This window comes from Kryptolebias marmoratus, linkage group LG16 (genome assembly GCF_001649575.2).
Source record: "Kryptolebias marmoratus isolate JLee-2015 linkage group LG16, ASM164957v2, whole genome shotgun sequence".
NCBI lineage: Eukaryota > Metazoa > Chordata > Actinopteri > Cyprinodontiformes > Rivulidae > Kryptolebias > Kryptolebias marmoratus.
The window spans coordinates 27,126,240-27,139,620 of NC_051445.1; the positions used below are offsets into that span (position 1 = coordinate 27,126,240).

General features: G+C 40.1%; 1 protein-coding gene across 2 annotated transcripts in view; it reads left to right on the plus strand.

The window, feature by feature from the left end:
* Nucleotides 1–12,910, plus strand: part of adcy3a (adenylate cyclase 3a) — a 64,001-nt gene extending 51,091 nt beyond the window's left edge. For both annotated transcript variants that reach the window (XM_017436095.3, XM_025010552.2), the window contains 3 exons: nt 3,031–3,157; nt 4,882–5,006; nt 7,198–12,910. In XM_017436095.3, coding sequence (XP_017291584.1) covers nt 3,031–3,157; nt 4,882–5,006; nt 7,198–7,377 — 432 coding nt within the window. In that variant the 3' untranslated portion in view covers nt 7,378–12,910. The remainder of the gene's footprint in view (nt 1–3,030; nt 3,158–4,881; nt 5,007–7,197) is intronic.
* Nucleotides 12,911–13,381: the final 471 nt, after the last annotated feature.

Genomic DNA, 13,381 nt, shown 5'->3' on the forward strand with positions numbered 1-13,381 from the left:
GGATGCTGAAGCGCATAGTGCAAAGAGGTCGCCAACTTTTTGCAAAGTCAGTCCCTACAGACCTCCAAACTACATGTGGCCTTCAGATTAGCTTAGGAAAAGTGCAGAGAGCTTCATGGAATGGGTTTCCATGGTCGAGCAGCTGCATCCAAGCCTTCCATCACCAAGAGCAAAGCATCAGATGCAGTGATGTAAAGCACTCCACCACTGGACTGTAGAGCAGTGGAGACGTGTTCTCTGGAGTGACAATCTGATGGATGAGTCTGGGTTTGGCAGTTGCCAGGAGAGCAGTACTTGTCTGACTGCATTGTGCCAACTGTAAAGTTTGGTGGAGGGAGGATTATGGTGTGGGGTTGATTTTCAGGAGCTGGGCTTGGTCCTTTAGTTCCAGTGAAAGGAACTCTGACTGCTTCAGCATACCGAGACATTTTGGATAATTTTATTCTCCCAACTTTGTGAGAACAGTTTGGGGATGTCTCCTTCCTGTTCTAACATGACTGAGCTCCAGGGCACAAAGCTAGGTCCATAAAGACATGGATGAGTGAGTTTGGTGTGGAAGAACTTGACTCGCCTGCACAGAGTCCTGATCTCAACCTGACAGAACACCTTTGGGATGAATTAGAGCAGAGACTGTGAGACAGACCTTCTGTCCAACATCAGTGTCTGACCTCACAGATGAGCTTCTGGAAGAATGGTCAGAAATTCCCATAAACACTCCTAAACCTGTGGAAAGCTTCCCCAGAAGAGTTGAAGCTTTTATAGCTGCAAAGGGTGGGCTAACAGCATCTTAAACCCTATGAATTAAGAATGGGATGGCACTCAATTCCATATGCATCTGAAGGGAGGAGAACAAATACTTTTGGCAATATAGAGTACCTCCACACGGATATTTGTTTTCTTCTTCATCTGGTGTTGATTATTGGCAGTTAGCAAACAACTTTAACAACTCTTTTGGTAAGAAATGTGGATCAGGACAGACAGTTCAACTAAACTACCTCCACCCAGCTGATGTGGCTTCTCTTCTCATACTTGACTGCTCAACTGAGAGATAAACACCCCTCTGCCGTAAAGGTGTGTCATGACACTTTTAAAAGTATGAGTGCTTGCACACAGCATTGAACCGAAACCCAATGGTGGTGTCTGTATCAGTACACTGTGTCCTACAGACAATATGTCCAACAAATAAGTTTGAAAATGTCCAAAAATCAGTGCTGAATGTGAGGGCAGTTTGTGCGCACAGCCATCTCACTCTACACCCCTGGTGTGCATCGCGTTTACTGTTTCCCATGGAAAAGTGGACTAAAGTTCTTCCTCTACCAGAGATCAGAAATCACTCTGTGAATAATTTATTATTCATCTGGTTCTTTGTACTTGTGTCAAACATCTGCAATGTGGCCAATAAGTACATGTGTCAACACATCCCTATTACACAGCGTGATGCAGTTTGACGTAATGGGTTTGCATGACCATGGGGGGTTGTATCATGGAATTTCCTGCCATGTGGAGCGTACAGATGGCACTCTGGCCGGATATTGGAACCAATGTCTATGTGAGGGCACCCACACATGTACTGAAGGTTCTGGTTGCTCATGACAGATCACACCAGTGGTCACTAAATTAACTTAAAACTGACACAAGACAATAAGGGAAAAAAATACTTAATATCAACTAATGACAATCAGTCATTGATTTTTAATTCTGGATCAACAGATTTATTTAAAAAAAACAAACTAATGAAACTGGTCTTGACAAAAAGGATGGTATCGTTAACTTAATATTTTGTCTCCTAACCTTTTGAGACGATCACTGCAGTCAGGTGCTTTCTGTAACTCTGTCTCAGGGCTCAGATGTCACTTCATAATAGTCCAATGTTTGGTTCTGAGCCATTCCTAGGTGTTTTCAGCTGTTTGTTTTGGGTCATTATCCTGTTGGAGGACCCATGACTGACACCAAACTTTTTAACACTGAGCAGCACATTTCACTCCAGATGGGCTTGATGGTCTTACGATTTCATTGTGCCCTGAACAGATTTAAGACACCCTGTGACAGATGCAGCAAAGTAGCCCCGGAATAGAACCGAGCTTCTACAGGGTTCTAGTCTTTGTATTGCTTAATTTTTGGGTCTGTGAACATAGTTGATGGGACTTGTTGCCCAAACGCTCCAGTTTTTTTCTCATCTGTTCAAAGGGTATTCTTTGTGAAGTGTCAGTCTACATTTTGGCAAATTTCAGTCTCACTTTTTCACAATTTGGTGTCCTCCACAGTCATCTTCTTTGGCTCAAACAGTGATTGATGGTGTGATCTTACACTGATGACCCTTGACCTTGAAGTTTGCCTCCAATCTTATAGGAAGTTGTTCTGGGCTCTTTGGTTATCAATCATATTATCTGTCTCTTCATTTTGTCATCAGTCTTCCTCTTCTGTCCTGTGGACCTTAACCTTCTGAATAATCTGAGCAGCTGTAGTCTCAGGAACATCAAGCTGCTCGGAGACGGTCTTATAGTCTTTACCTTTAACATGCTGCTCAGTCATTTACTCTCTAAGCTCCTGAGACAACTCTGTCCTTAGCTTTCTGTGCTCCATGTTCAGTGTTACACACCATCATACTAAACAGCACTCTGAGTACTTTTCCCTCTGTCTGATGCTAGTGTAATGTTTTTTACAGGACACACTATATTTTAAGATGTCCTTACGGTCAAATTATTTTCACACTTGTCTAGGGGTACCAGCCTTTTTGTCAATTGCCAGTTTCATTAGTTTGTTTTTTTTAAGAATAATTCTGTTAAACCAAAATTCAAAACCAGTGTCACATTTTTATTGATTTTTAGAAAAAAAAACATTTTTTGTCAGTTTCAACTTAGTTCAGTGACCATTGTAGGCTTTTCTTTCTTTTACAAAAGAGTACTAACAAATTTATTTCTCAGTAAATAGTAAAGACAACATAACGCACTGCTTTGTGCTCTTGATAATATGTCGCCTACACTGTGCTAAAAAGCTGAGTCTGAGTCATGTTTGGTTTCTGTCTAACAGAAGGAGGAACAGTCTGACAAAGAGCGCTGGCAGCACCTGGCAGACCTGGCAGATTTTGCTCTTGCGATGAAGGTCACACTCATGAACATAAACTACCAGTCATTCAACAACTTCATGCTACGCATAGGTATATGCTAATATTTTATCCCAGAGGGTTTGGGGTGGGAGTGGTTGAATAATCCAATATTCATTTTTAATAATAATAAAAAAAAACAACTAAAATATCAATTTGCTGTTAGTTTCCTGAGCACAAATAGAGATGGTTTTTTGCTTTTTTTATTGTTTGAGTTGGTCACGTGGAAACCAAAATTGTAGTTCATTTGATTTAATGATGAATTAGGACTGATAGGTGTTGTTGATATATGGTGTCCGCCACCAGAAATAAAGACTCAAAAATTAAAGGCTGTACAGAAATATCCAGGAAATGCAAAACTAATAAAAATACAGGCCGCCCAAGTGAGCGACGCATCCACCAGGCACTTCACAGCTAACGCAGGTTGCCGTACGAGGAAAGGCGAAAGACTGTGAACACTGTCCCAGATAGCATCCCCAGCCATAGTCCTTGATAAGTGATGGAGTGTTTATCGGCCGGCCATGACAGAGCTCTGATTCAGGTCCACAGGTGTCATTGGGGAAAGGGAATAGGTAGTGGGGGGAGAGCGTCTTGTTCACATAACATCCAGAAGAAATAGGAGATAGCCAGCTTTCCAAAGCCGACACAGGGGGAGCCAGATTCAGATAACAGCAATTGCTTTGGGTCAGGCCGACTCCATTCATTTTTGTCTGCCTTAAAGTGTCCCTGGTACATCTCAATGGACCAGCTCCAGAACAGCCAAATTTGTGGTCAATTCCACCAAACCAAGCTTGCAAACTCTCCAAGCTCTATTCCCTCCCATCAGCGAGTTTAGTAACTGAAGCTGGCCTGCGATTCTGTACAAGGACCGCATCCGGTCTGCGATCCAATGGCCAGAACAGCTGCTGACATTTTTCGATGTGCTAGGTAACCGCCAACTCCAAAAGGCAGAAATCCTGTTGCCAAAAATCCAATTATGTACACATCTTCAACATCCTCGACCGACAGTATGGACAGGCACACAATCCTCCCCTTCTGCCAGGAGTCCATCATGTATCCGGCTGCATGTGTCCCGTCAGGGCAAGAGTCGAGTCAAGTCACATTTATTTATATAACACTTTTCAGCAACAAAGCTCTTCTTTGCCCAGTCTTCTCGTCGAGAAAATTAGATTAATTGCGTTGAGAGACCAGCTGACCAGATCGAAGAGACGCTCCAAGACAGAAACGGCACAGGACAAAGACCAGAAGCAGGGTAGATAGGGTGGGGAGCGGGAGAAGAAATGCTTCACTGAGAGCAAGCTTAGAGGGGAAAAAAAAAAGTTAAGATTGGATGAGCAATGCTTCCCAATGGCCTGATGTATCATCCTCGGGAGAATGTATTTCTCTTTATTAAGTTGCTTTAATTTGCCATTTTCTGCTGTCTGTCCTGGGTTGAGCTAAATCATACAGCGTGCTAACAAACATACATCAAGGTGGGTCAACCAGTAGCTGCAGAAATGTTTAACTCTTTGACCTTATAGAAAACCGATACCCTTGATACAGTTTATTTTTATTTTTATTTATTTGACTAGCATATATAATTTAATTTCAGAAAGAATTCAAGCATGTATGAGAGGTGGCTCAAGACGTATTGCAGTGCTGTAGGCAAATGTTAAAAAAACTAAAAAGAAAGAGAAAAATGTTTTATGTTTTTAAGGCTAACAATAAGTGAGACACTTAAAACTGAAATGTTGACAGATCTGGTCAGACAACTCTGACGTGTTGCAACTTTCCTGCAGGCCTCAATAAAGGCGGAGTGTTAGCGGGAGTCATTGGTGCACGTAAACCTCACTTTGACATCTGGGGCAACACTGTGAACGTAGCAAGTCGCATGGAGTCCACGGGAGTGATGGGAAACATCCAGGTACGGTTCTCAGTTTTAGGATGTTGACAATTTTTGAATTGCTCGACTGTTTGAACTTTCATTTGTAACTTTTGGAAGCGATTGCCAACCTTTTTTTTCTTTAGAGCCCACCTTTTTGTACCAAAGGAAATGCCACACACACTCTGCCTACCCTTACATATACATATACAGTACAGTTGCATTTGCATACATAAACAACAAAAGAATGAATCAATGATATAACGTCAAGAGAAAACTTAATGTTCCCAAGGATGTCCCCAACATTCAACAATTATTAATAAATTCCACATATTTTTTTATTTCCATTAAAATAAACAACCACTTTGATCTTTTATCCCATGTTTGTACATGGTGACAACTTTGTTTTCTATTTATCAATGTAGTGTATAACTTCTGTGCACTTTGTTTACTGTACCCTGAATGGAGTTTCCAGGGCACTATATTACAGATGAAAAATTACAGTTAAATTTTCAAACACCACTACAAAATGGCTGATGTGAAATGTAGCACAAACCAGATCTTCAAGTCAGACTCGTCAATAACAAACATTCACAAGGCCGAGGTGGCGAGCTCTGCATCAGTTGGTTCTTTTTTGTCTGCAATATTTTAAAACCAGGCTGTATAAAATCTGTATGATAACTTCTAGAATTGCGCCGCTCAAGGTGGATGCATGTTGGAGTAGCTCTGTTTCATTCTGAGATATTACTTTTGAAAACTTTATTCCTCTTTTTTTCTGGATGTAAATCACTTTTTTGGATGATTACTTCCTCTGGTATCGGATGCTGTGCAACTGGAAGGATTTTTACTGAAGCCTTTTTACTTTTGGACATTTTGTTATGATGCGTAACCATGACAACAAGTGTTAAATGTGAAGAACCCTGAACTCCAGTCATGGCTAAAACCAAGCAGAGTGCCCATTTATCCACCGGAGGTAAAGCTCCCAGGAAGCAGCTCGCCACCAAAGCCATCATGGCTCCGCAGGAGGCCAGCGAGGCTCACCTGGTGGAGCTCTTTGAGGACACCAGGACCGAGGACAGACCGCTACAAGAGACCCTTCCTGCCCACAGCAATATTACAAACAATCTTCTGACTGAACCAGTGACATCACTCATAGGTTTAAGAAGATAAAAAGCCTCTTAAAAAACATTTATAAAACAGACACATCCTTGGTTGAATCCCAGAGGTCATCGGTCAAGGACGCCCAGACATCCAAGACTTTCCAGCTCCTCCTGGGGGATCCTAAGGTGTACTCAGACCAGAGAGGATAAATAGTCTTCTAGTGAGTTCAGCGTGCCCTAGGGTCTCCTCCCAGGTGGGTGTGCTCAGAAACCCTCCAAAGGGAGACGACCAGGAGGTGTCCAGATCAGATGCCTGTACCTCCGTGGCCGGCCACAGTTCCTTCAGAGCAAAAACAACAAAAGAGGAGCACCCAACTCAGATGTCATAAGAACTGTGAGAAGGTTCCTGTGATCTGTTCGTTAATTTTAATAAAACTAAAAGGAAGATTGTTTACTTCAAAAAAAAAGTAAAGCTGAAGACTCCCTTGTATATCAGTAGTTTCCATGTGAAGTCAGTGAAGATCTCTGCTGGAGTCTGAATACCACACAGCTGGCCAAGAAAACTCTGAAAAAGGTGTACTTTCTCCATCCTCACCACCGAGAACTGATGAGAGCATTCTGAGTAGGGTTCTGCTGCCTGTCCTTGTGTCTGTTTGGATTTAAATGTGCTCATCACAAACTGTTGTACACATTATTGCTTGCAGGACGAACAGAACAAATTAACACCACAGACACTGAATTGCTCAGTTTCCTTAATGCCAGAATATATTTAATGTGTTGCAAAGATGCACTTAAAACCACGAAATGCAGTCGAGAATACACAACATGAAATGTTTGCAACCAAACAAAAGTCAGAGGAGATTAAAGGATCTTTTTCCAAAACATCTTTGTTGGAAATTGTTCCTTTCCACCTTCATTTGTAGGTGGAAAGGAACAGTTGTTTGACAGCTAACAGACTGTAGATGCGTGTTCCAATAGTCACACCTGATTTTTTTTTACTATCATTTACATCCTCTTTCTTCGGCCATACATTATGTTTTTCATATCCAGTTCTAAGTAAAGGTTTTATCAAATGAACTGTGCGAATGCATCAGGAGGGAATCTGATTATGTTTCTGCGTGTGTCTCCCCCAGGTGGTGGAGGACTGCTACAACATCTTGAAGGAGTACGGTTTCCGCTTTGTGAGGAGGGGGCCCATCTTTGTGAAGGGGAAAGGGGAGCTCCTCACTTATTTTCTCAAAGGAAGAGACAAGCAAGGCTCATTTATCAACGGCTCCTCGGTCACTCTGCCACACCAGGTGGTGGATAGTTAAACAATTATCACACACACAGGTCTCCTCTGCAGTCTGATGAACTCAGCAGCAGGCAGAAGAGTTTATCTAAAGAGAAATCATTTGACCAAAAGGTGAATCTGAAGGGTTTTCACTACAAATTAGAATGTAAGCATCATCCACACCTCAGTCTGATAGCCTCTATTCAATAAACCTATAGTTTACTTTTTAAACTGATCTGCAAAATTCAAGGCAGGATTTGTAAGAATTGTCTGGAAAAAATGACAAACATTATAGTACATAACCCAATAAAATATGCTTTCTAACACTGACTGAAAAGCATTTTCACAAAACACTTCAAGCGGAGACTTGGATGCTTTCCGGGCACTTCGGTGTGATCTCTAAATGAACTAAGGCAGCATGGAGGTTGAAGTCAACCCAGAGCAAATATGTATTTAGGTAAAAAAAATTGGAAAACAACAAAGAAAATGACTAAACTGAGTTTAATCATCATGTTCTAAAAATGATATGAGGGAGATGTCCATCACACATTTAACATGTAGTGCTCCACATCACCTCAGCTGAGTTCTGCCCCACAACTCTTTTGGTTTTATGAAGCTCACCTTATTTTTGAAAGCTCGTATCTATATGGGACGTGGCTAGAAATGGTAACTAGTAACTAAAAAAGTTATGTGCCTGGAGTTCAGGTCTTTATTTCCGGTTCTGCCGTAAGGTCCCGTTGAGTTAACAACAAAATAAAAGCTTGTCTTTGGTTTGACCATTGCAGTTAAAAAAAAAAAACGTACCCCTTTTTTATTTTTGCAATTGCCGTTTTTCTAATTTCATTTTAAACATGAAAAAACAAAAAAAACACATGCTTGTTTTGTTTTTGCAATTTTATTTTGAAACGAAAAAACCAAAGAACGAACCGTACACGGATTCACTGCCCATCCCTAGATGTGGATGGCTCCATTAGTGACTTATGAACGGTCAGAGACAGCCTAACAATGAACTGACCTTTGTGGTGTTTCTGCAGAACTGTTTTGTGAAAGTGGCTAAAAAAATTTAGTGTCTTCATAAATTATTCAGACTTGTCAGACTATCAATCAGAAATGGCTGCAGGTCGATTCGTACCTCTGCCAAATAGCACTTTTGCAACTTTGGTCACTTCGCACCCAGTCTGTTTGAGTACAAAAAAAATAAGCTTTTGCCGTGGGTCTCTCTGTTCCCACTTTGGCGGTCATTCAAACATGATTGAATCTACTGTTTTTAACACAGAGGTACTTACTAAAGGTATTTGTTACAAAAACGGGCACATTACAGTCATGGCATATAATAATGTTGACTATAAAATGAAGCACAGCTCAATCCCAGGGAGCTGGTGTCTATATTTATTTATAATGATGTGTACATAAGTGCATGAGTACAGGTAATACCTACAGGGTATGAGGAGGGGGTACTATATGGTAGAGGCACAAATTGACCAGCATCAGTTAGAAACTTAGCTTCCCCTGCTGCAGTTCACCTTACAGCTTCATGATTTCACCAGGATACTTTTCTGTGAAGAACACTAAAACAAACGGAGTAGTTTTATTTTGGCATTCTGACCTAAACTTTAGAACAGTAATAACTGCCTCAGATCTGAAGTACGTCGACTGCTTCAACATGTAGAGCACCTGAGTCAAAGAAAACTTTGATATAAAAGTGTGAACTTTTAAAACTGAGGATGAAAACTGTGCACGCGCACTTTCCCCCCCCCCCAACGCATTTTGATGTTGGGTATGTTTTGGGTGACGGCTTCCCAATAAAATAAAAAAAACAAAACAAACTTCCACAGAAAGATGTCTGAGTCCGAGTTCAGATTTTTGGCATCTGATGCAAAGGGAAGTTTTGGAGACAGACTAGTGAGAGGCTGGACTGTGATCGTCCAAACTGAGCTGCCACTTGCTGCTGCTCATCGTGGGTTTGTCAAAGAGCTTTACTGTATATTTGTCCAAAGTTGAAATATATTAAATCTAATGAGGAGTGGGTGGTGGGGGCATGAATAACAACAGGACAAACAAAACCAAACACAAAGCACTCAGCCAGAGTTATTACAGTAATCTTTTAAAATATCAGTGTTCCTGGTGGTGACAGGTCCCTGTGGTTACACTTTGTACAGTTATTGGCTCAGATCTGGTGGCATGTTCAGGCGCAGTGGGACATTTCAAGTAACAAACTTGCTTTAGTTTTATTTAGGAGGCAAAATGATTCACATCACCTGGAAAAACAGGTTTGTTTCTTCCGACCTGTTTGACTTGTAATTTACAGTTGAAACCACATCAACTTTAAAAAAAGACAACCATTTTTTTCTCACTGTCTGACATTAAATCATACTAAACCTCTCTTGTTTTAGGTCCATTAGGATTCCCCAAATTTTTTTTATTTGCTAAATACTCAATTCATAGGGTTTTTTTCTTCAAGGTCATAGGTTTACATACATTTCCTTAGTATTTGGTAGCATTGGAATTGAGATCATAGCTTTGTGATGACTCCAAAACTTTGTTGTCCTAATTTGGCAGTATGCTGAGGGTCATTGTCCATTTGTAAGCCTTTTTGCGCCCAAAGCTTTAACTTCCTGGCTGATGTCCTGAGATCTTGCTTTACATATTTCATCGTAATGTTCTTTCTTCATGATACCATCTATTTTGTGAAGTGCATTAGACCCTCCTGCAGCAAAACACCCCCACACCATGATGCTGCCACCCCCGTACTTCACGGATGGGATGGTGTTCTCAGGCTTCAAGCTGCTCCCTTTTTCCTCCAAATATGAAGATGGTCATTATGGCCACACAGATCAATTTTAGCTTCATTAGACCACAGGACGTGTCTCCAAAAAGGATATCTTTGTCCCTGTGTGTATTAGCAAACTGTAATCTGTTTTTGAATGTTGCTTTCACAGTAATGGCTTCTTCCTCTCTGAGTGGTCTTTCAGCTCATGTTGGTATAGGAAAATAATGACACTCTCTTACTAGCTTTAGTCAGCATCCACACAACATCTTTTGCTCAGGTTTTTAGGTTGACATGTTGTATGCATGACATTTTCCACCAAAATATGTTCAGCTCGAGAACAAAGAACCCATCTCCTTCCTGAGCGGTATAAAATCAGGACATTCCCATGTTGTTTATACTTTTGTATAATTGTTTGAACAGATGAACCTACCGTCATCTAGAAATTGTACCCAAGGATGTTGAGAAGGTCGACAGTTCTCTTCCTGATATCTTTGCCGTTTTCTTTTTATTTTACCATGATGTCACATAATAAAGGCAGTGCACCTGGGGTGTGCTTTAACGTTCATGCACAGGTGTGCCTCCAATTAACGTAAATGTGCCAACTAACCAATCAAAAGATTCCACAGCCATGACATCATCATCTGGGCTTTCCCAGATTGTTTAAAAGCATAGTAATCTTAGTGTCTGTAAACTTGTAACAAATAAAATACTTATATCTCATTATTTGAGCAAATATAAATAATTATAGGAATCCTAACTGAACTAAACAGGACAAGTTTAGTCTGATTTAATGTCTAACGGAGAGAAAATGGTTATGTTTTTCTTTATATAGTGTATGTAAACATCTAGTTTCACCTATACCTTTTAATTTTCTGGTCATCAATGCAGTTTAAGCAATTGAGATCTGAAAAACAATCTTGAAAAGTTGGAATTTGAAAATTCAAAGAGAAACAGAAGTTCAAAGGATTTTTTTTGTCATTTTTAATTGAAGTCTTGTGTCAAACTGATAACTATCTTACCTGCTGTAGATGACCTTTTTGAAGAACTTGGGTTTGAAGAAGTGGAGTTAAATTCTGACAGAACTGATGAGCTAATGTCCAATCAGAAGGCGGCAAAGACCAAAATGGATTACTGTTGTCATAAAACTGCTTGTGAATTAAGCTCCATAAATGGAGCATCTCATGCAGTTTTGAATTGTAAAAGTTTCCCAGATGAGAAGTGAAACATTTTATGCTACATGTTAGAACTCCAGTTGTTTTGTTTTTAAACGTTGGAGTGAAAGATATCCAGTTAATAAGAAGAGTTAATTCCATAGTAAATATAAATTTTATTCTGCTTTAATAATGATGTCTGCGTAGGCCAGAGGCGGAGCTCATATATACAGATGTGTCAGACCCCATGTGGGCATTTCTAGTCTGTAACAGATGACTGAAATTATTTTAAAAATAAAAATCATCCTTCAGGGCTTCGGATTAACATTTCGCACTGCTGTGCCTAACTTTTTCGCTTACATCCACACAAAATTTAGATGCACATATGGACATAGATGCAGGTTTTTCCCGTCTGAGTGATGTAAATCAAAGAGTGAACGGCTGTGAATTTTCTTTTTTTTAATGCTGTTTTAAGATGGCAGAGATCCATTTTAAACTAGCCGTTAGCTTGTTCGTTCTGTCAGAATGAGACTATTTTCTCCAAACTGAGGTTCAAAGAGCCATCTTCAACAAGTAAGATATTAACTGTTCATAAATGTTAGACAGAATTCCATGTCAAAATGTCTGAAATACCTCTTTAAGACAAACTTCTTTCTCGGATCCTTTCACAACTTTAAAATCTTCCTGATTTTAACCTGCTATTAAGATGTGATTGGTACTTCTTCTGTTTGATTGTAAGAGCCCTAACATCTTTTCCAGTTCTGAGCCCTCAAAGTGCCAACACTCCTCCTCCCAAACTGAATGTTGGTACTTCATGATGTTAGAAACGTTTATTCTTTAAACTCCGAATGTGCCAAGATTAGAACAGGAAATATGTTGCACAACATTTTGGGCCAGTTGAATCCTATTTTAGGAGGCAGTTGTTTTGAAAGTCTGATGGTGTGCAGATTCCGAAATGAACAAGAAGAAGCACACTCTGCTGGCAGGAAGCTGTTTGTGTGTTCCTTCTGCTGATTGTACAGTTTATTAAATAGGAAAGTGCAATAGTTTGTTGTACAAACCCTCATGCTCTCCTTGAGGAAAGATTCACTCATTCTGTCCCCTTTATTCTTTTACTCCTTGTTTTAAAAATGTGAGGATTTTATCTATTTAAAACGAGGGACGAGATTTGAAAGTATTTTTATTGTATTACTGTCTTAAACTGTTTATTGATCAGACTTATTTAAGTGACAGGGATTTATTTTTTCTTCTTTGTGTGCTTTTTTTTTTTTTTGGAACTGCAGAGTTTATATGTGAGGGATGCATTAAACCGGGAGCTTTTCCCACACTGTTTTTAGGAAGATTTTCAGGATTGGGATGAAATGGCATCAACTCTGTACATGATTCTAGGTTTTCGTTTCAAATGGATTATTTTGAGGCAAATCCTGGCTCGAGCAGCTCAAAGCAGCTGACGGGATTCGGTCCGGCGGTTCCTGTTGTCACTCTTCAGATTGAACTCTTTCTAGTTTTCTGTGAATGAGGACTTTAGACACCAGCAGGTGAATTTTGCACATCCTGTGGACTTTATCCTAATCCTTGTTTTTAAGTTCCTCCTTTTTGTTTTAGTTAACTGTCATTTCATTGTGAGTTCATTAAACTAGAGCTAATCAAGACAAGTTTCTGTGTCACGATTACTTCCAGCACACTGGTTCTGTTAGAGTGCATCTGTTCAAAATCTGTTCTATAGTGTTGCTTGTTGACTGATTTTACCTGAGTGACTAAAGTATAGATTATCTGATGCATCGAAGTCTTCACCCGATATACAACCTCATAGCAAAAGCCTTGAAACTGTATGACACTGTATTTCTGCTAGCTCCTTAATTTTAATTGTAATTTGCCGAAATGGAAGTAAGACTTTCAAGAGAAAGGGGGAACTAAAGCTGCAGATCCCACAGATTAAACTCTTCTGTGCCATTTCTGTCTTAACAAAAAGTCTCTCCATCTTCATATTAAAATATGTATGCTCCAACTGGCTTCAGGAGGAGCGGCGTGGCTTTCGTCCTGCTGTGGGTCCCAGAGCAGGAGCTGGATCTCGAGGAGCAGTCATGGAGAGGAGGGTGTCGTCTCTGCTTTTTTGCAAATGA